This window comes from Eleutherodactylus coqui, chromosome 7 (genome assembly GCF_035609145.1).
Source record: "Eleutherodactylus coqui strain aEleCoq1 chromosome 7, aEleCoq1.hap1, whole genome shotgun sequence".
NCBI lineage: Eukaryota > Metazoa > Chordata > Amphibia > Anura > Eleutherodactylidae > Eleutherodactylus > Eleutherodactylus coqui.
Genome location: NC_089843.1, coordinates 63,731,959 through 63,752,913, shown reverse-complemented (window position 1 = coordinate 63,752,913; position 20,955 = coordinate 63,731,959). Strand labels below are relative to the sequence as shown.

General features: G+C 42.7%; 1 protein-coding gene across 1 annotated transcript in view; it reads right to left on the bottom strand.

Moving 5' to 3' along the window:
* Window positions 1-6,955: 6,955 nt before the first annotated feature.
* Window positions 6,956-20,955, bottom strand: part of BEND4 (BEN domain containing 4) — a 143,712-nt gene continuing 129,712 nt past the window's right edge. The window contains exon 5 of the mRNA XM_066573141.1: window positions 6,956-7,664. Coding sequence (XP_066429238.1) covers window positions 7,447-7,664 — 218 coding nt within the window. The 3' untranslated portion in view covers window positions 6,956-7,446. The remainder of the gene's footprint in view (window positions 7,665-20,955) is intronic.

Sequence of the window (20,955 nt, the reverse complement as noted above, 5' to 3'; positions counted from 1 at the left end):
GCGCTTGCGCAGTCCGGTCTTCTCCCTTCTGAATGGGGCCGCTCGTGCCGGAGAGCTGCTCCTCGTAGCTCCGCCCCGTCACGTGTGCCGATTCCAGCCAATCAGGAGGCTGGAATCAGCAATGAAACGCACAGAGCCCACGGTGCACCATGGGAGAAGACCTGCGGTCCACCGTGGGTGAAGATCCCGGCGGCCATCTTCGCAAGGTAAGTAAGAAGTCACCGGAGCGCGGGGATTCGGGTAAGTACTATCCGTTTTTTTTTTTTAAACCCCTGCATCGGGTTTGTCTCGCGCCGAACGGGGGGGGCTATTGAAAAAAAACAAACCCGTTTCGGCGCGGGACAACCCCTTTAAGTCTCCTCTCAGCCTTCTTTTTTGCAAGCTAAACACTCCCAGATCCTTTAACCATTCCTCATAGGACACGATTTGCAGACCACTCACCATCTTCATAACTCTTCTCAGAACTTCCTCCAGTTTGTATACGTCTTTTTTTAAAGTGGGGTGCCCAGAACTGGACACAGTATTCCAGATGAGGTCTGACTAAGGAAGAGTAGAGGGGGATGAATACCTCATGTGATCTAAACTCTATGCTTCTCTTACTACATCACAGAATTGTGTTTGTCTTTTTGGCTGCTGCATCACATTGTTGACTCATGTTCAGTCTATGATCTATTAGTATACCCAAGTCTTTTTCACATGTGCTGCTGCTTAGCCCAATTCCTCCCATTCTGTATGTGATTTTTTTCATTTTTCTTGTGCAGATGTAGGACTTTGCATTTCTCCTTGTTAAATACCATTCTGTTAGTTGCCACCCACTGTTCAAGCTTTTCTAGATCTTTTTGAATATTCTCTCTCTCTTCCCTCTCCTAGCTTTGTGTCGTCTGCAAATTTGATCAGTTTCCTATCAATTCCCTCCTCCAGATCATTTATAAAAATGTTGAACACTGCGCCAAGGCCAGAGCCTTGTGGTACCCCACTTGATACATTCTTCCACTTGGATGTGCAGCCATTTATGACCACTCTGAGTACGATCACTCAGCCAGTTGTGAATCCACCTAACAGTTGCCCTGTCAATCCCATATTTGGTCATTTTTTTCAATAAGTATTGTATGAGATGCTTTGTCAAATGCTTTACTAAAGTCAAGATATACTATATCCACCGCATTTTCCTGATCAACCCAGTCGGTGATTCTGTCATAGAAAGAAATTAGATTTGTCTGGCATGACTTGTTTATTACAAACCCATGCTGTCTCTGGTTAATTACTCCATTTTTATCCAAGTACTTGCATAAATGCTGTTTAATAATTTGTTCAAAGATCTTTCTCGGTATAAAAGTCATGCTCACAGGCCTGTAGTTTCCTGGATCCACCTTCTTCCCTTTTTTGAAGATAGGGACAACATTTGCCCTTTTCCAATCTTCTGGGACTTCTGTTCTCCAGAAGTTTTCAAACATTATGGCGAGTGGTTCAGCAATTACCTCCGCTGCTTCCTTTAGTATCCTAGGGTGTAATTTATCCAGACCTTGAGACTTGAATTCATTTAAGTTAGCTAAGTGTTCCCTCGCCATCTCTCTGCTTATAGATAGCCTGCATTCTTTTATTCCCCCAATAGCACAGGGAAGATCAGCTGATGTTCCATTCACTTTCTGAGAGAACACAGATACAAAATAGGAATTTAAAAGTTCAGCCTTCTCAACATCATTCTTAACCAATTCACCATCTTCATCAATTTCATCTTGTAAGCATCCAATAGCATCTTTGACTTTTCTTTTGCTTTTGACATACCCCCCCAAATCCTTTTTTATTGCTTTTGGCCTCTGTTGCAAGCCTCAATGCATTATTATCTTTAGCTTTTCTGACACTTGTCCTACAGTTTCTGCAGACTGCATTATGTTATTCTTTAGATATTCCCCCCTTCTTTCCATTTGATGAACAGATTTTTCTTTGTTTTTAACATGTGTGCAAGTTCTGTGTTCATTCATCCTGGTCTCTTTAAATGCTTCCCATTCTTCCTTCTTTTAGGGATTGTTAATGATTGTGCTTTTGAGAATCTCATTTCACAATATTTCCCAACCTTCTTGGACATTTCTGTCCTTAAGAACATCCAGCCATTGGATTCTTCCTACCATTAAAATCTGTCTTTCTGAAATCCAATCTTGAGGTCTGAGTCTTCTTAGGTCTCCCCCCCCTTTTTTATTCAAAATTCAAGGATAGCATAATCACTGCCTCCTAAGGTCTCAGCCACCTTTACTTTTTCAACCATTCCCTCGCTGTTGGTAAGAATTAGGTCCAAGATAGCAGATCCCCTTGTTTTCTCTTCGACCTTTTGGAAGATAAAGTTGTCAGCAAGAGCAGATAAGAATTTGTTGGATCCATTACTTTTACCTGAGAGACATTCCCAACAAATGTCTGGATAGTTACATCCCACATAATCACTGTCATGCTTTTTTTTAGAGCTTGGCCATCTGATGTAGAAAGAGTTTATCCATATCTCCTGCTTGTCCAGGCGGCCTATAGTAAATGCCTACAATGGTGTCCTTTCTGTTGTTCTCTGCTTGTATTCTTACCCAAACAGTTTCCACAGAACTCCCATGCTCTGAAGCTTGAATCTCTGTGGAGATGAATGTTTTCTTAACCTACAACGCAACACCTCCTCCCCTTTTTTTAGGTCTGTTTCCTATAAATAGGTTGTATCCTTCAAGCCTTCTATTCCAATCTTGTGTATCATTCCACCACGTTTCTGTGATGCCTATGACATCATATTTCTCTTCCTGCGTTAGGAGCTCCAATTCTCCTTGTTTGTTTCCCCTGCTCTGTGCATTTGTGTAAAAAACATTTTAGTTTGTGATTGTTGTCTCTTGCTCCTATACTTTCCTTCTAAATTTTTTGTCTCTGTTCTTTCTTTTCTCTTCTATTAGCAAAGTTCTCAAATGTATTAATTAACTGTATATTTTTACCTGGCCTTTCACTTACTTTCCCATATTATTCTAGTTTAAAGCTCTCCTAATGAGTGAAGCAAGGATCCCACCAAATATATGCTTACCTGTTTTTGTAAGGTGCAACCCAACTCTACCAAGGAGTCCATCCTATAGGTAATTCACTTCATGGTCTAGAAATACAAATCTTTGCTGACGGCACCATTGACGTAGCCAGTTGTTCACCTCTAGAATCCTGTTCCATCTTCTTATTCCATGACTATCCACTGGTAGGATGGATGAGAAGACTACCTGTGCTCTTAGTTCCTTCACCTTCTTTCCGAGGCCTTCAAAGTCTCTGCAGCTAGTTGCAAGGTCCTTTTTTGCAGTTTCATTTGTCCCTCATGTATTAGTAGGAATGGGTGGTGTTCTGTAGGACTGAAGAGTCTTGACAACCTATCAGACACATCTTTGATTTGTGCACCTGGAAGACAGCACACCTCTCGTGAGGTTATGTCAGGTCTGCAGGCCTCTGTTCCTCTAAATAGGGAATCCCCCACAACCACCACTCTCCTCTTCTTCTTCACAACAGAACATCTTTTTCTCCATTCAAGAGGGCTCTGTGCACTTCCTGCACCGTTCTTTGTGGGTAAAGTCTTTTCTTGCTGTACCTCTTTCTCCTCTGCTCTGGTGGGTAGAGTCATTTCTTGCTGTACCTCTTTCTCCTCTGCTATATTCTTTGTGGGTAGAGTCATTTCTTGTACCTCTTTCTCCTTTGCTCTGTTCTTTGTGGGTAGAGGCATTTCTTGTACCTCTTTCTCCTTTGCTCTGTTCTTTCTTCTCTGGTCAGGAACCAGTACCAGGTCCCCTTGCGTGAGAACCTCATACCGGTTCCCAAGTAGTATGGGTGATGGGTGACTCCTGATCCTCCTGCTTCTTTGGGTCACATGCTTCCATTCCTCTGCTTCTGCAGGTACACTGGACATTTTTTTTTCCTTCAACATTTTGAAGACTTCTTCTGCTCTGTCAAGGAAATCCTCACCTTCCTTAATAAGTTTCAATGCAGCTATTCTCTCCTGAAGAGTACGCAACTTTTCCTCCAGGAGAGACACAAGCTTGCATTTCTGGCAGGTGGAGTTTGGCTTTTCCTCGGGTAGGTCTATAAACATGGCTCTTCTCCTTTTCCATGTTGTCAGTTGATGTCCACTTCCAAAATTCTAAAAGTCAAGAATTGTAGAGCAGATGCATAACCTATAAGATACTACTAAGTAGTATCTATGCAGCAGCACGACTGATGAAGATTAAAGGTATATTACAATTTTATTGTTTATCATTATCATTAACACTAGACAGTTATTGTTACGAACACCCAAAAATCAACACATCATGACATTAATTGGCCGTTATAAATGAGCACCTTATGAGGCATATTCAGTCCGACTGCCCAGGGCAGCATGACTTATAAATACGGCCCTGGAGGTAGTTATTATTTCAGACCTGTTCCATATAGCTCTATACTTGTACATGACTGCAGAATTGCATTGTATGTCCTCTGACTTCTGTTGTTGCTGACTTGTATTCTAATGAAGCACCTCCACTGCTCCCAGTGCATAAGGGTTATTGTATTGTGACAATGTGTGCACCTCAATTTGTAAAAAGGGTCCTGCTAAATGACATTATAAACACCAAGCATGCAGAAGCCCTGGATGGTACCAGCACGACTGCATGATGAATATTCATGCGGTTGCCGCTCCCAGCTTTAGTATATTGGTGTGCACTATGAATACTGTGTATAAAGGGGTCGATGAGCTCGCTGATGGACTTTATTAAGTGAAAATATTAGTAAGGCCAGCTTCACACGGAAGTATTTGTGCGCGGAATACACAGCGAATAGAAGGCATTGGTTTCAATGGGCTCATTCACGTGTGCGTATTTTCCGTGGGAATTCCGGACGTGCAAAATAAGATATAACATGCTGTATCTTTCTGCATATTTACGAACCGAATGTCCCCTTAGAAGTCAATGGGAAGGCAGAGTGCAAATGGGCGGGGAAATTCACGAAACACTGTAATTCCACTGGAGAGCGAACACATCTGGAACCAACTAGCCATTTCAATCACTGCGTCTGTTTACCGCACACCAATAAACATGCCTTGTGGGCAGAAAAAGTCATAGCACAAAGATGTACTCAGGCGTATGCAATGGCACTTAAGCTCGTGTGAATCCGACCTAAGGTAAGAGAATAGTGTGCTACATAAAAGCCATAGACCTGAATGTACAATTTGCCAGCAACGGTCTAGACCAGGGGTGCACAACTCCAGTCCTCAGGGACCCCAACAGGTGATGATTTCAGGATTTCCTCAGTATTGCACAAGTGATGTAATTACTGTCGGTGCCTCAGACATTGCCACAGGATATCCTGGAAATATGACCTGTTGGGGTCCTAGGGTTGTGCCCCCCTGGTCTAGACCATAGATACGGAAATCATTTACATGTATTAATTCATAAACAATGAATATTAATTTTGTCTTCATCGACGATCATGGAGCAACCACATATTCATTAATGGAGGCTAGCACCGATATAGCAACCCATTACAGTATTGCTTTAGATTGAGATGCAAATTGAAAACCCTTCCACCTAACTCATTCTTTGGGACAAAGTTTCCCCATGTCCACCTATACTCATCCAAACAGCATCAAGGTTTGTTAAAGGAAATGTGCCATCTTGAACATGCAGTCTATTCTGCAGGCATGATGTTATAGAGCAGGAGGACCTGAGCAGACTGACCCATAGTTGTGGGAAAAGGTTCAGTATAACTTTGTGCTCCTGCATTGAGCTGATTTCTGCAGGGAGCAGACGGCTCTTTCCTCACTGCAGTGGCCAGATTTGGTATTGTAAGCCACATTCACTTCAGTGGGAGCTTTGTGTGTAATACCAAGCTTGGCCACTGCAGTGAGAACGGAGCTGTCTGCTTCCTACAGAAATCAGCTCATGTTAGCAGCCAATTGGTGAGGATCCAGGATAACAGACTGCAACTGATCGACTGTCGATGGCTTATCTTAACGATAGGCCATCGATAGTCTACAATTGGACATCACCTTTAAAGAGGCTTACTGACACTGAAGATTTTGTTTCAGGATAGGTCATCAATGGAGGTCTGAGTCTACTAATTGGTGGAGGCACAGTTTCTTATCTGTCTGCGTGCCTAATACTATCTGTCTCTTAGTCTAACTCACTTAAGGTTAAAAGGGGTTTTCTGAGAGTAAACTATTGTTAACCTCAACTCAGGTCATTAATAGTAGATCAGTGGTGGTCAGCTGCTCAGGGTTCCCACCGATCAGCTGACTGAAGTGACAGTAGGGATTCAGTGAGCACCATTGTCACTTTAGTCCATACCAAGCACAGCGCCATACATTGTATAGTGGCCGTGCCTGGTATTGCAGCTCAATCTTACTCATTTGAATAGAATTAGGCTGCAAGTGCCCATTGAACATGACCTCACAAGCCTAAGAGCAGGCGGCAGTATTCACCAGAGCGCGGCAATCTCTTTAATCAGCTGATCATCGGAGATGCTGAATGGCAGACCCCCGCCGATCAATGATGGATAGCTTATCCTGAGGATAGGTCATCAATAGTTTACTCCCGGAAAACTCTTTTAAGACAACATGCATGCTGAATACCTTTATCTTGTTGCTTATTTATCTAGCACAATGGATTTAATGGAAAAGAAACATACTGACTGAAAAAATTAGTTTTGCTGGTACCAAATAAACAGTGAGAAGAACACTTGAATAATCAAAGCTGATATGGCTTCTGATTCACTGAGCGCATTACTCCTCATGATAAGCTGTATAACAAAGAAACCTGAGATTATGATGATGATGTGATTGTTCCGAAAGAGAATAAACTACTGTACTCTCATCTGTTTTTGTCTTTGCAACCAGAGGAATAAAATATATGCGACACAAGCACAAAGATCCATAAATATTAGCGGAGACAGAAATAATCCACACAAAAAGGCACAAAAAGAAAAATAATTCAGTGTCGGAGTAGTGGCAACATTTTATGAACACAGGATGTACGAGTTGAATTCTTGCATAATTTAACCCAATTGTGAAAATGCAAATTCTATTAAAGCTAATTCTACAGAACACACCAACACATTCCTGTCCAGTGACATTCAGTCTCCAAACGCCTTGTTTAATCCGGGTTGTGTTCTATCTGGAGGAGAGAGTGAGTAACAGTCACATAATACAGTCCACAGGAAGTCCCTGAAGCATTTACCAAGATGACAAAATTCTTACACGCACACACATCCACTGTACAGACTTGTAGTATACTTTGGACTGGTTTAGTGGCAGACTAGTATTGCTGGTAGGGCCCACTAAATGTCCCAGGCACCTGCACAGCAACAAAACATTGAAGACACATTAATTGAACTATTACACTAAGATTTCATTTTTCGGCTAACTTTTTCTTTCACATTTTTTTTTTTAATCTTTCATTTCGTCTTAGTCCTCCTTCTTCATCAATCTCCAGATCCATCATGGGAGATTCTGTTAAATATCTCCTCATGACACACTTGATGGTCTATAGGATCATAATAGGAGTTTCCATTATGGAAGAACGTTCCCACAGCACGTCCTTGGCGAGCATGTCCTACTGCATCGCTGAACACCTTGTTGATCTGCTCCTCGGATGGCATCCACCAGTCGGGGTTGGAAGTGCAGTGCATCCTTATGAATTCTGAAATGGTGAAAAGTAGATGAAGGTTAGAAAGCCTGTTAAATAAGGATTTGGGTAATGATCGGATTGAGTGGATGGTTAATTGAAGGGACACTTATGATGAGTCTTTGAGTGGATTGTTGGAGGCAAATCCATTTAGGAGGAACATATAATATAGACATAATGGAATTTAAATAGCTTAATGGAAACCTTTGTGCATCAATACATCAGTACACATATCTTACTCCGTCCCTGCAGAAAAAAATGATGCGCTTATTTGGTTTTTTTGCATTAAGTTTTCCTTATCATACATTTAAAAAGCTTCATAATTGGTTTGCAGGCTCTCCTACAGTAAGGTTTCTGGCTAGGAGGCGTTTCCAGCACTGATCAGTTGCTCTCTCATAAGAGTGCACAAGCTCAGCTCCCCTCCTCTTTCAAAGGCTGTGTAGCTTAATCACCCACACTCAATACTACAGGGCTATCTCTCCTCTATCTGAGTAGTTCTCAGTCATTCTCCTCACAATTGATAAGGGCAGAAAATTCACCCAAAGTGAATTACAGCCCTCTGTAATAGTAGCTTTCTCTGCATCCTCCTGATCTCCTCCACCATCCCCTTACACTGCTATATAGCCCTTTCAGTGGAAAAGCCATGAAAGCAGTTTCACAACAGCGGAGCAGGTTAGGAGAGAAGCTGTCAGTTTATTGTGACTGAACAATTTGCTAAGATCTCAGTTCTCCAGTGCCTTGGAAAACAATACAAACATAGAAATCAAACAATCAGAAATTTTTAATAAAAGCAATTACAAAAAGTCTACATTTACAAAAACGCAATTATTAAAAAAAAGACTGCAAAGGTGTATATAGCCTTTAGCATCAATGGGGACTATTTCCTAAGACTTGGACTCTTACTATTTTCCAAACCAAGTAGTAGCAGCTTCCATGTAATGGAAATCTCGGAACAAGGCTAAAGTGTGTTGGAATCTCCATCACAGTGCTCATGATCAGGCGCACTATCTTTTTCCCTTAGGGAGAGCACCTAGAAGGTAAGTAAATGAGGAGACTTATAAGGCCATTCATACTCCTCTGGGTAATATGCAAATAAGGGAGATGGAACAATACCTCTGCAGCGCCACCTATTAGTAGGCAGCATTCTTGCAAGTCAATGTTAGAAAGGAATGCTGCCTTTTAGAGATGAGCGAGCATACTCGCTAAGGACAATTACTCGATCGAGCATTGCCCTTAGTGAGTACCTGCCCGCTCGGAAGAAAAGGTTCGGCTGCCGGTGGCAGGCGGGGGTCGGTGGGGAGGAACAGAGGAGAGATCCCTCTCTCCCCCCACTTCCCCCTGCTCACTGCCGCAACTCACCTCTCACCCGCGCCGGCAGCCGAACCTTTTCTTCCGAGCGGGCAGGTACTCGCTAAGGACAATGCTCGATCGAGTAATTGTCCTTAGCGAGTATGCTTGCTCATCTCTACTGCCTTTTAATAGGTGGCGCTGCAGAGGTATTATTCCATCACCCTTATGTGTTCATGATGAAACGCTATTGACTTCCATGGCGCTACCATGGACATACGCCAAAAGACAGAGAATCCTCAAGCAGCAACAGGCTCACATTCAGCACCTTAACGTCACCAGCAAGAAGAGTTCTGAGCTCATAGACCCTCTTCTATGTTTTCATTCCATGTTAGAAGATGCATTTGTGTTGAATTCCTTTCTGATTTAATTGAAATGGAAATTAGCATGCTTTATCGGTAATTTCTGATCCACCGTTACTGTGCTCATATTGAACGGAAAATGTCACCATATATTGTACGCTGACATTCCTTATTGATTGCCTCTCTGCCTGAAAGCTGACAGATCGTCTTTAAAGCAAAATGTGGCATTTTAAGTAACTCTTTAAAATTAACATAATATACGCAGTAAGCTCCCGGTTTCCTGCTGATTCTAAAGATCTTTACAAATTTCACAATTCTCAGAAAATGTTAAAGGAGCTGTTCTGTCTATACAATCAGGAATTAATGTGTACCAACCAGGATATGTCGGTCAAAGTGACAATAAGAAAAGAATGACACAAGAACACTACACTACTTCTATTCTTCTGGAGTAAAGCTGAAAACAGCCTGCAGGGAACAATAGTTTACTTGGAACAGAGGTGCCACCAAAAGGTATATGGACTATAGTATGTGTCCGTCCTACGGATCTGTCTGTCCATGCGAGTCCTAAGATTGTAAGTAATGGTAGATCTCCATACACATTACTTTTAGCCTTGTGGTAAAACAGCACCAGATCTGGCCACTAGAAGTCCTGGTGCTAATCTGTTTGGCAGAGAAAGGGTGCCTCTAATTGTGAATGAAGAGAGAACCTGAAGAAGTCTTGTGAAAAGGAGTGGGTATGTCACTCCCAGTCAGCGTGAGGCTCCTGGGTAGGAGAGGCAAAAAACAACTACAAGCGGCGCACTCGTCCCGATAAGGATGACCCCACGGTCTTCCTCTAGGAGCTGACTCACCCTGGCGGGCCAGAACGCCTATAGGACAGAGTACAGAAACAGAGGAGGAACAAGCTGACAAGGGTAAACAGAGAAGCGGACAACAGGAATAACAGACTACAGAGTACACAAATGAAGAACACAAGCAGAACGCAAGGTATCAAAGTAACTGCCGAAGCAGTGGCTGGACATGAAGTGATAGGAACAAACTCTCAACAACACTGCAGAAAGATCTGAAAGACCCCGGGAAGCTATATAGGATGATGATTAGAAAAGGAGCATCAGCTGAACAGGAGACCAGAAGCTATTAACCCTAAGAGTGCTAGTAGAGAGTGAATATATGCTCAGGGAACAGAGAGAATGGGCCGACGTTCATATTTGCCAGACACAGAAGCAGAAGATTGTTCCTGAACAGTGCACTTAACAGTCATCAATAGTATTTTGCATAGAAAACCCCTGTAACCTTCCGTGTGCCTTCTTGCCTTCTTGTGGTATGAAAAGTTGAAGTCTAGGTTCACCTTTGCAACTATTTGTTTACTTTTCTCAGGCATATAAAAAGAAAGCAACTTTTGCAAATCATCTTAGGTGAAAATATGCTGTAGATTTGTGTCTACAGCTCCTTTACAGGACTGTATAATACCATCCTAGCAGGCAGCAAATAATCTCCGTGCAATCTGATCTTGCAGTAATACTTCCATCACCCCCTAAATCGTACTCATGCACATTTGACCAGGGCCCGTTTTACTACTCAAGTGGGCTCAGAGCATGGGTGTTAACCCCTTAACGCTCTATGACACACCGTTACGTTATTGAGGTTTGTATGAAGGGGAATTGGGAACGGATCCCGCTCCCTGCAATGTGAGTGCCGGCTGTTTCTTTCGTACGTACAGTTGGAGAGGCATGCAATAAGTGAGTATATCTTTTCATTATTTTTTTTACCTCCTCCATACTTTTCAACTGTATTTACATCCTGTGGACGTCGATATAGTCGAAGTTGGTGCATTATTTGCCCTATAGTTAAAGCAGCCCGCTATTTGATTTGCAAGGAGCAGAAGATAGGCAGTTTCACTACAAAAATCAGAATATACAGATATGGTTTGTTGTTTGTTACCATGGAAACACATAGTCCTGTATAGGAACTCAACATAAAAACACTAGGAATTTTTTTGTTAAGCACTGTGGGATTGTTTTTCAGCTATTCATCCATCTGTAAATAAGTAATATGTGCCGCCGGGAACTCTCTGAGACCACTTTCAGACGAGTACATTTCAACCTTTTATTTGATCTGTGTCTTGTGGTCCGTGATATGGAGCTAATGGAAGTCTATGTATCAATTGACAAGGCTGTGTGTTTCACGGAGATTTTTATGTAAATGCAGAATAACCTATTTTATCCCTCTGTGTTGGTATTCTTGTCTGTTGGACAAATACAGATCACTATTTGTCCAGTAGAAAATAAAACCAATGACACTAAATCCAGATCAAATACTGATGACCTACGGTTGTAATGTCACCTGTAATAAGTCTGTATTACAGACGTGTACAATACGCTCATCGGAAACTGGCCTTAGGGTGTATTCACACCATGTTTTCATCTACATCCTGGGGGTTCAGTCTGAATCCCTGAAACAAAAGACTTTTGTTAGTCAAGTGGAGACCAATAAGGTCTCCGTTTCACTAGGTTTCCTCTCTTATATTTATGCCGGACAGGACAATGTTATTCTCACCTCCAAAGTAGTCGAAAAGGAATGAAAACCATGTCAAACAGAAACCTTAGAAGACTAAGTTTGACTAATGAAAGTCTATGGTCCTGTTTGGGGTTCCATCTAAATCTCATTTTTAGGGATACTTCTTCAATAAAGTGCCAGGTAAGAGCATTCCCGGGAGTACATATTACTTAGTCTGGTTTACAAACAGGGAATAAATTTAAAAAAAAACTGAAGTGTTCATTTAAAAAGGGTAACTAACTACGCAAGAACAGGCAGAATCACTTATATGAGCACTGTGCCTGTTCGGCTGTTTCTGCCACTGCTTGGGGAGGTGTATGGTCTCCATGGGAAGTCTATGCAGTCTGTACACCACACAGTGCTCAGCTGAGCGGCCAAGCCCTATCCTTTTAACGATTGCTCAGGTTTCGGCACTTGGGCCCCCACTAATCAAAATGTCTGGCATGTCAGAACTATTTAAAATGTTTACTTATACTTAAAGATTTGCAAAGTAGCTTTTTTGTTAATTTTCCAGAGTATATGCATTGGAGTTACGATTCCAAAAATGGTTGTGAAGGTCGACATGGCCTTTAACGCTGTTGTCCAGTAATAGGAAAAAAATGTGAATGTTCTTAGTAAGAGAAACCAAGTACTCTTGTAGATTTGATACCTTTTAATGGCTAACAAAAATACATGATGTCATAGCGAGCTTTCAGACCTCTCAGGATCCTTCCTCAGGCAAACAGATTTGATTCCATCTGAGGTTGGTAAATTGAGTACCCAGCTTGGTGGGGGGTAATAAAACTAAAATTATCTGAAAGCGCTGTGGAATAAAGTTGGTGCTAAACAAATAGCAAGTCCCTTCCCCTCCTTCACCCAAAATACCCCTTTAAGTCGAGTCTTTTAGTGCATCTTGACCAATTATTCCGCTCGTCTGAAAGCACCCTTGGCAGCACCTTAACACCACATCTCCATGTCCATTGTTTGCTATGGGTGTTGACATCTGGCCCTTGAAGCATCTAACTATAGAATACAATATATATCATCTTTAGCTCTTGTACTTAAAGCTATGCAGCCTTTCCTGCGTGCCTCCAGAATAGGAGCGCCTGCACCTTCATGTGTAATATAGATTGTCTGGACCTTCATGTGTAATATAGATTATCTTGAGGAGAGCTAAAGGTAATATAGATTCTCTGCTATATGTTATGCAAGATATAGGAGTAAACCATTTTACAATTACTGTAGCTTTATAGTTTCTCGCCTAGCTACATGGGATGCAAATGTACCAGTTGCACCCGATCTCTAGTACCGGAGGAGACCAAAGACCATGCTTTCACAAATAAGTTGGGTTCCCTGTTACAGATTTTGCATTGAGTTGAGAGGGGTATCATCACTCCTTAAGGAGAGCACTTAGGTGGTGAGCGAGGAGACTTATAAGGCCATGCATGCTCCTCTGGGAAATATATGCAAATATGGAACAATACCTCTGCACCTATAGGATGGCAGCATTCCTGCAAATCAATGTCTGACCCTTTTATACAAGTCTTTATAACCACAGATTTTGCATTGAGATACAGAAGTTATGTCCCAGGCCCTGTCCATGTATACATGTCTATATGGCTAGGTCCGTTACATTTTAGTATCCCGGTCTTGAAAATGAAGCAGTATGAAGGCTACATTACTTCTATTCAATTATGGCACTATCATATTAATTGAATAGGAGCTACTACCTCTATAATACCGTCATTCTGCTTGAGAAGGAGCTGCGCCTCACATTCCGCTTTATTAGCGTATACTTCATAATCTCCTCTGCTTTATTTTATATAGCTGTAACATCTGGCTGGGCTTTAAATAATGATCAAAAGAGACATCTGTTAATCTGTATTTATGGAATGATATGATTTGTTTGAATGTTCATTGACTGCAGTTTGTATTTTAATTAATGATCTAGGAGCTGGCCCTTTTGTCTCGCAAATGGATATTAAAAAGAGTCATTCAAATCAAAGCATGCAAAAAATGGATCTGAACAAAAGCCCTATTAAAATAGAGATAAAATGGAAATGTGAAAACAGCTCATCTTCAGTTTTGTATGCGATGCTCCAAAGCAATAATACAATGAACCCGCTGAAGTCGTTTCATATTTCCACATTCTTCTCCATGTGTAGCATATAACATTCATATACAGGGCGTCTCGGGTAAAGGAGATCTGTCATCACCTATGAGCACCAGAAACTAAGTTGTGATGCTCATAGGACAGTACGGAGATGTGCTTTCCATAGTTACCTATTCCCAAGCTCTCACCTATGAAAGTCAGTATGCAGACAGTACAGAGGACTCACCTTTGCAGGCTGTGCATGAACTCACCCAGGGAGAACTATGTATGTGCATGCACAGCCTGCAGAGACGAGTCCACCACACTGGCCCAACATGCTTCTGGTCATGCATCACGGGTCGCTATCCCCTCAAAGGTTGTAAGAAAGGCCTCAACGTCATTGTTTGCCTGTCATCACCTATGCGCATCATAAACCAAGTTATGCTGCTCATAGTACAAGTCCTGAGGAGTTTGGGAATGTGCTTTGCATACTTACCTAATGTCAAACTCTCTGAGGAATCTGTGCAGATGGTGAAACTGGTCAGGGGGGCTTAATGTATAATTTGTCCTCGATTGGTACCTGGGATCACTGCCACCGGCACTGAAAATGTGGGTTAGTCATGGAGACCCTAAAATGGCTGATCAGCTGGTGGATCTTGTGGAACGGTATTGGGACTCACCCAGTTGCTTCCCTCTGGCCTACACAAGACCATAACCTTAGAATTTTGCAAAAAGACAGAGTAGGGGGACAGGAGTGCCAGGAGGGTTGATAAGTCTGTAAGTGATCATGAAGAGGTTGGAGGTTCAGTAAGGCCTTAATGTCATATGGTTATGCCAAATCGGAGTCAGATGAGGTGTTCCTCTTGTCGGACTTCGGTCATATAGCCGCTAACTGTCATATCCAATTATGTTTACATAGATGGTGTGTACGTCGACCTATGCCAGCGCCTCCGAGAGACATGTGAACTGTCGACAGATAAAACGTTGTGACATTAATGGATTCTGGAAGTGTGATTACTCTGGTGAAAGCCATCCTGATGGGTAATGTGGAAAGAGCATTGCAACTCTATACTGTGACCTGTGTACATGGCAAGGCTCACCAACATCCTATGGCTTTTGTGTGAATTCAATCTATAAAATAGAAAGAAGTCGGCTCACCCATTCTCCTTAATTCAATTCAGCTGATTCAATTCACAGGAGTGCAAGAAAAACTCAGTGGACTGCTGGTAATTGTGTTAGGCCGCCTGCACACGGGCGGAAATCCCACGGCGGTAAAGTTTGCATAGTAGTGCATTACAATACGCACTCCTATGCAGACGGCCGCGGTTTGGCCGCGCGAAATCTCGCGCGGCAAACAAGCCGCGGCATGTCCTATTTTTGTGCGGGGCTCGCACTCACCCGGCCGCCGACTCCGGTCAGCGCATGCGCCGGCTGTGCCGCAGCCGGCACATGAAAGAGCCAGGGCCGCCAGGCGCGGGTGAGTACGCGCTCGTCTCTGCAGGCTCTCGGGTCGGGTCCCGCGGCGAGAATTCTCGCTGCCGGATCCGACCCGCTCGTCTGCAGGCGGCCTTACTACAGAATCAATGCATAACATTCTAGCGCTTCCTTAAAAATGTAGCCTTTATTTCTTAATACATAAAAACAGTTGCCATGGTGTATATACACCATAGCACCTACGTGTTTCTAGTGTTACCACTCTTAGGGCCAATGTCCATGGGCAAATTTGAATTGCGGAATCCGCGCACGGCACCCGCGTGGATGATCTACAGTTCAAGCCGCCCATAGGAAGACATGGGCATCAGCAGCTGAATTAAAGCATGCGGATTTGTTTTGCGGACCTTTTGGTCAATGGAAGTCGTCCGATCCGCGGACCGTCTGCAATTGATTCGCAGACAGACCACAGATTCCACGGGAAAGCAGAAGATTTAAAAAAAATACTGAGCATGTGCGGCGGCATGTGGAATCCGACCCGCCTGTGGACATGAAGCTTTGGGACTTGTGGGAGAGTAATGATGTAACTAGTACTGAGATGGCTCTGACATCCTGGGTAAACCCGGAACCATTTGAAATATCTTCCTTGACAAGAGAGAGAGACATGTCAGAAGAAGAAATTGATCCTTTTTCTCTGTCAGATATGCAGAAATGGACAACCCAGTACCAGGGGCTGATCCTAGGGAGGTCAAGCCTCTGTCTTTACCAGACCTGAATGTCAGAAAGGATAATTTTCAGTCAGAGCAACTGAGGGATCCTACCCTATCCAGGGCCAGGGCAAATGTAAACGTAATCAGTGGTGTGCTTGTATAACCTAATGTAAATCTAACACATCCATATATAATGCTGGAAGATAATTCACTGTACCAGGGGACTATATCATGGAAATAGTTAAATGTCCCAAGGTCATATCAGAGACCCATTCTGGATCTGGCTCATGGTCATATCTTAAGTGGCCATTTGGGCATCCAGAGAACCTCTGAAAGGATATTACAGAACTTCTTTTGGCCAGGTGTACATGGGGAGGTCAAGAAATACTGTGAATCATGCCAAGAGTGTCAAACTTCAGGCCCAAAGCCTCATAATCATAGTTCCCTGGTAACTATGTATATTATTGAAGTACCCCTTGAAGGCATAGATCTAGTCAGCCTGTTGGTGAGGTATTTCTGGGGGGACCAACATATTTTGGTGATCGTAGATTATGCCACTCGTTACCTGCAGGCTATTCCTTTGCGTAATACTTCCTCCAAGGTGATAGCAAAGGAATTTGTCCAGGTGTTTAATCAAGTGGGTATTCCCAACGAGATATTCACTGACCAGGGGACCCCTTTGGAGAGTGATTAAAGGAATTCTGCTGGCTATTTAAAGCCGACCAATTACGCATGTCTGTTTAACATCCTAAGACAGATGGGCTGCTGGAAAGATTTAATACAACATTAAAGCAAATGCTAAAAAAAGGTGGTTGACAGGGATAGAAGATTGGGATTGCCTACTATTATACCTGTTTCCCATACGGGAAGTGCCACAGTCATCCATGAGGTTTTTACCCTTTGAATTACTGTATGGAAGATGCCCCCAAGGTCTCCTAGATATTGCTAAATTGGGGTGCGAGGGACAAGCCAACCTTTTTAAAATAGCGGTGGAAAATGTCTCCAAAATGCATGATCACATTGCAGCTGTTATGCCCATTGTTCAACCACGCATGGAATAGGCTTAATGTACCCAAAACAGGAGTTATGATAGAGGGGCCAAAGTACGTACTTTTGAGCCTGGAGACCCTAGGTTGGTCCTTATTCCGACTGTAGAATGTAAATTCTTTGCTAAATGACATGGACCATTTGCAATTGAAGAAAAAACTTACTAATGTAGCATATAAAATATATCCATCAAGGAAATGAAAAACAGAACAAGTTTACCATGTAAATCTGACCCAACCTTGGAAAGATTGGCCAGCTTTGTCTGCGGAACTTGCTTAGTCTATGACTGAGTGGCTGGTACCGAAGGTTAAGATTACCAAGGAGTTATCAGATATACAAAAGTAGGAGTCAAGACAATCTAGTCATCTTTGGCTCAGAATCACATACAGGCACTTGTTGATGACTTGTGTGCCACAAGTCTGACAACAAACCCCCCAAAATCTCATATTAGATTGAAGGAGGCCAAATACTTGGGTTACCTCATTGGAAGAGGGCTTGTAAGGCCCCAAGAGGAGAAAATTTAAGCCATCCAAAAATGCTCCCGATCCTGCTAGCAAGAATCAAGTAAGAACCTTCTTGGTATTTACTGGTTATTACAGACGACTTATTCCCAAATTTTCAGATATGGCGGTTCCTTTGACTGACTTGACAAAAAGGAAAGATTCCAGGTTAATCAAATGGAGTCCAGTGGCCGAAACTGCCTTTTAAATTCTTGGCAGAGCTAGTCCCTCCCCCTCTCCGCTAAAGCCTATGGGAGCTGCCGGCACAAAGGGGGGGGGGGGGGGGGACTTTGGCACACTAGCTCCCACCCCTCCCATTGCTGGCAGCCAGCAAGGGGCGGAGAGGGGGAGGGAGTTTAGAAGAGCCTCTGCTAAATTCCCTTTCACCTCTCTTTTTCGTCAGCATCAATAGGCTCCCATAGGAGTCTATGGGATTGGCCACTGTATTCCGGAAGATAGTGCCAGAACTATGTTTTCCAGCTGGCATCAAAACGCACCAAAAAATCATCCATCCTAATTGATACATCGGAATGCAATGAATCAGATGGTCGCGTATATCGGCCGGCTGTGAAAACGCGGCCCTCATATGCTCGTATTAATAAGCCCTGACATTGATGAAAAAAATGGAACAGAGAATACATCTCTCCATGTAACAAAACACAATTTCTGTTTCTGTCTTTTCTGGTAGGGAACACAATGGTATATACATAAAAACAGATGTTACTGTTTTTCTCTTGCTTAATTTCCTATAATGTGTTCCCAAAAATGTGTTTTTTTTAAAGTGGACCCGTCATGTCCACAGCCTCGTTGATTCCAATGATGTCTTCCTTTTGCTTATATTCAGCCCATAATCCTGTATGGGCTTTTGGTATGGCGCCTTTACACGGGACAACTATTGTCCAAATAGCCTCTTGCCACAGTGAAGGCAAGTGGCAGTTATTCCATGTAAGAACGACCACCAACAGGGTGGCGAGTTAGAATTTTCATCTCACCTAAAAATAGTCACTATTTGATTAACGGTCTAGTGTAATCGTTTGCCTTTTAGCAATTGACCCACACCTTTGCAGGTAGGTGTGCGCTTCAGTGACCGTGAAACAACCGCTCTGTGTAAAAGCACAAACGGTTATTCATATGCATTGGCGACTATTTCCAGTGACCATTTGGACAATAGATGTCTGGTGTAAAGCCAGCCTGTGATTCGGTTCCTGACGCTGTGAATGTGTCAAGTGGGTGGTTTCAACAGCTCACTTTCAATCAAAGCTGCCTTCACCCAATGGCAGTGACTATTGGGGATTTGGCACTTGACACATTCATAGTTCCAGTAAAGAGATCTACGAAGAGTCCACCACCGGGTAACAGGGCGAGTATAACCAAAATAAACATATTGCTGGAATCAGCAGAGTCGTGGCTGTAAGGCTATTTAGCTAGCCCCGCTGACATAGGTTGTGTTTAAAAAATTGTCCATGTTGCATTTGCAATAAATGGATGTGCGGTTTTGTATGCAATCTGTATGCAGTCCCTGTCCGTTTTTTTTTTACTTTACAGTATGTCATCTGTTTTTCACATTTACTAAAAACACCCCTTTTTTCTGCATCTCTTAAGAAAACCAAAGAGCAGACAAAATGCACAGAATGTCATATGAATGCTGAGTAGAGATGAGCGAGCACGCTCGTTTAAGGCTGATGCTCGAGCGAACAACGGTCTTTTCGAGTAACTGATTACTCGTCTGAGCACCATGCGGGGGGCGACAGGGAGGAGAGTGAGAGATCTCTCTCACCGCCGCCCCCCGTCCCCCCGCATAGTGCTCAGACGAGTAATCAGTTACTCGAAAAGACCGATGCTCGCTTGAGCATTAGCCTTAAACAAGCGTGCTCGCTCATCTCTAATGCTGAGGTTATTTTTATTATCCCCATTGACTTAAAACCCATTTACACGTAACAATTATCACTCAACATTCATTCAACCGAACGAATTTGAGCGATAATCGTTACGTGTAAACTCAAAGCATCGTGCACTATTCATTTTCTTGTCGTTTATCATTGATTTTCAGCCTACATAAAACAGTCGTTAGTTCGTTCGCTTGTCATTAGGTTTAAATGGCAGTCCTTCAGTCTTTCAAACGACTTTCAGGGTAGAGGTGATTGTTTGCCCAGCTAAACACAATGACTACTTGTTTACTCATGCAGCAGAAGACAATGGCTTTTCTTCGCACTAATTAAAAACCTCCTGGCCAGAGATTCCTCGCATAAACACTCGTCCAACTGAGCAAACATATAGTGTTTACATAGCTAATGAGGGAAATTGCGAGAATTTCACACGATTATCTTTATGTGTGAACGCTCATTATTTGAAAGCAAAAAAGTTGTTGAGTCGTTCATTCAAACGATAATCGTTGCGTGTAAATGGGGCTTTCAATAGGCGAGTCTCATCCGGAAATCCTATTAGAATAGCGCATGCCATGAGTTTGTTCACGCAACCCATGTGTTCGTTTAAAACCACTGAAGTGTGACTTGCAACATTCATTAATATGGGGCCGTATGCTGTCTATATGTAGTCTTTTTTTTTTATTCGGACAACCCATGCACGAAAAAAACACTAGGGTACTAGAGATCATACGGACAGGACGGGTCCTCTTTAAACGGAGGTGTCTGGGAATTATAAACCATATTTATCCGTTAGATGGTAAAATCATCATACTATAGTGCCAACCCCAACCCCCCCCCCCCCAACCCCCCCAACGAGCCCATCCGGCCTGACGGCTGCAGCATCAGCTGTACTTACATCTATATCTCCAAGAATGGAGCAGGGGTCTCCGCCACCACAATCCCATCTGATTCCTAGCTCAGCATTAGCACAAGTTAAGGGCAAATTCAGATTCGCGAATGTGTCCCACTTATTATGCCCATATTCTTCACAAGCATAAAATATGAAGTACACATGCACATGCATATTTGCTGTGTATGTTAAATCTCCGTAGCCTATATTAGTGCGTATTACGCGCCAAAATAAGACATGATGCGATTTTTCTCACGTGTAAAAAAAAACAAGTGTGAATGGCCCAATAGAAATGAATACGTTTTTAGCACTGTGCATCATGCGCAGAACATACACCCGTATGTGTGAGCCCTTAGTAATGCAATGTTATTTAACGGTTTAATATATGTATACGCTGCAGATGAACATAAATGCTATCAAGGCAAATTGAGAAAGCAATAAATTGCTATTTCTAGTTCCCTTTAGAGAGCAGAAGTCCCATAGACCCATTTGGAGCTTGTAATATCTATCTAGATGATTAAAACACAGCAAGTGTAGCAACCGGTATCATTAAACAGCAGGTGCAGT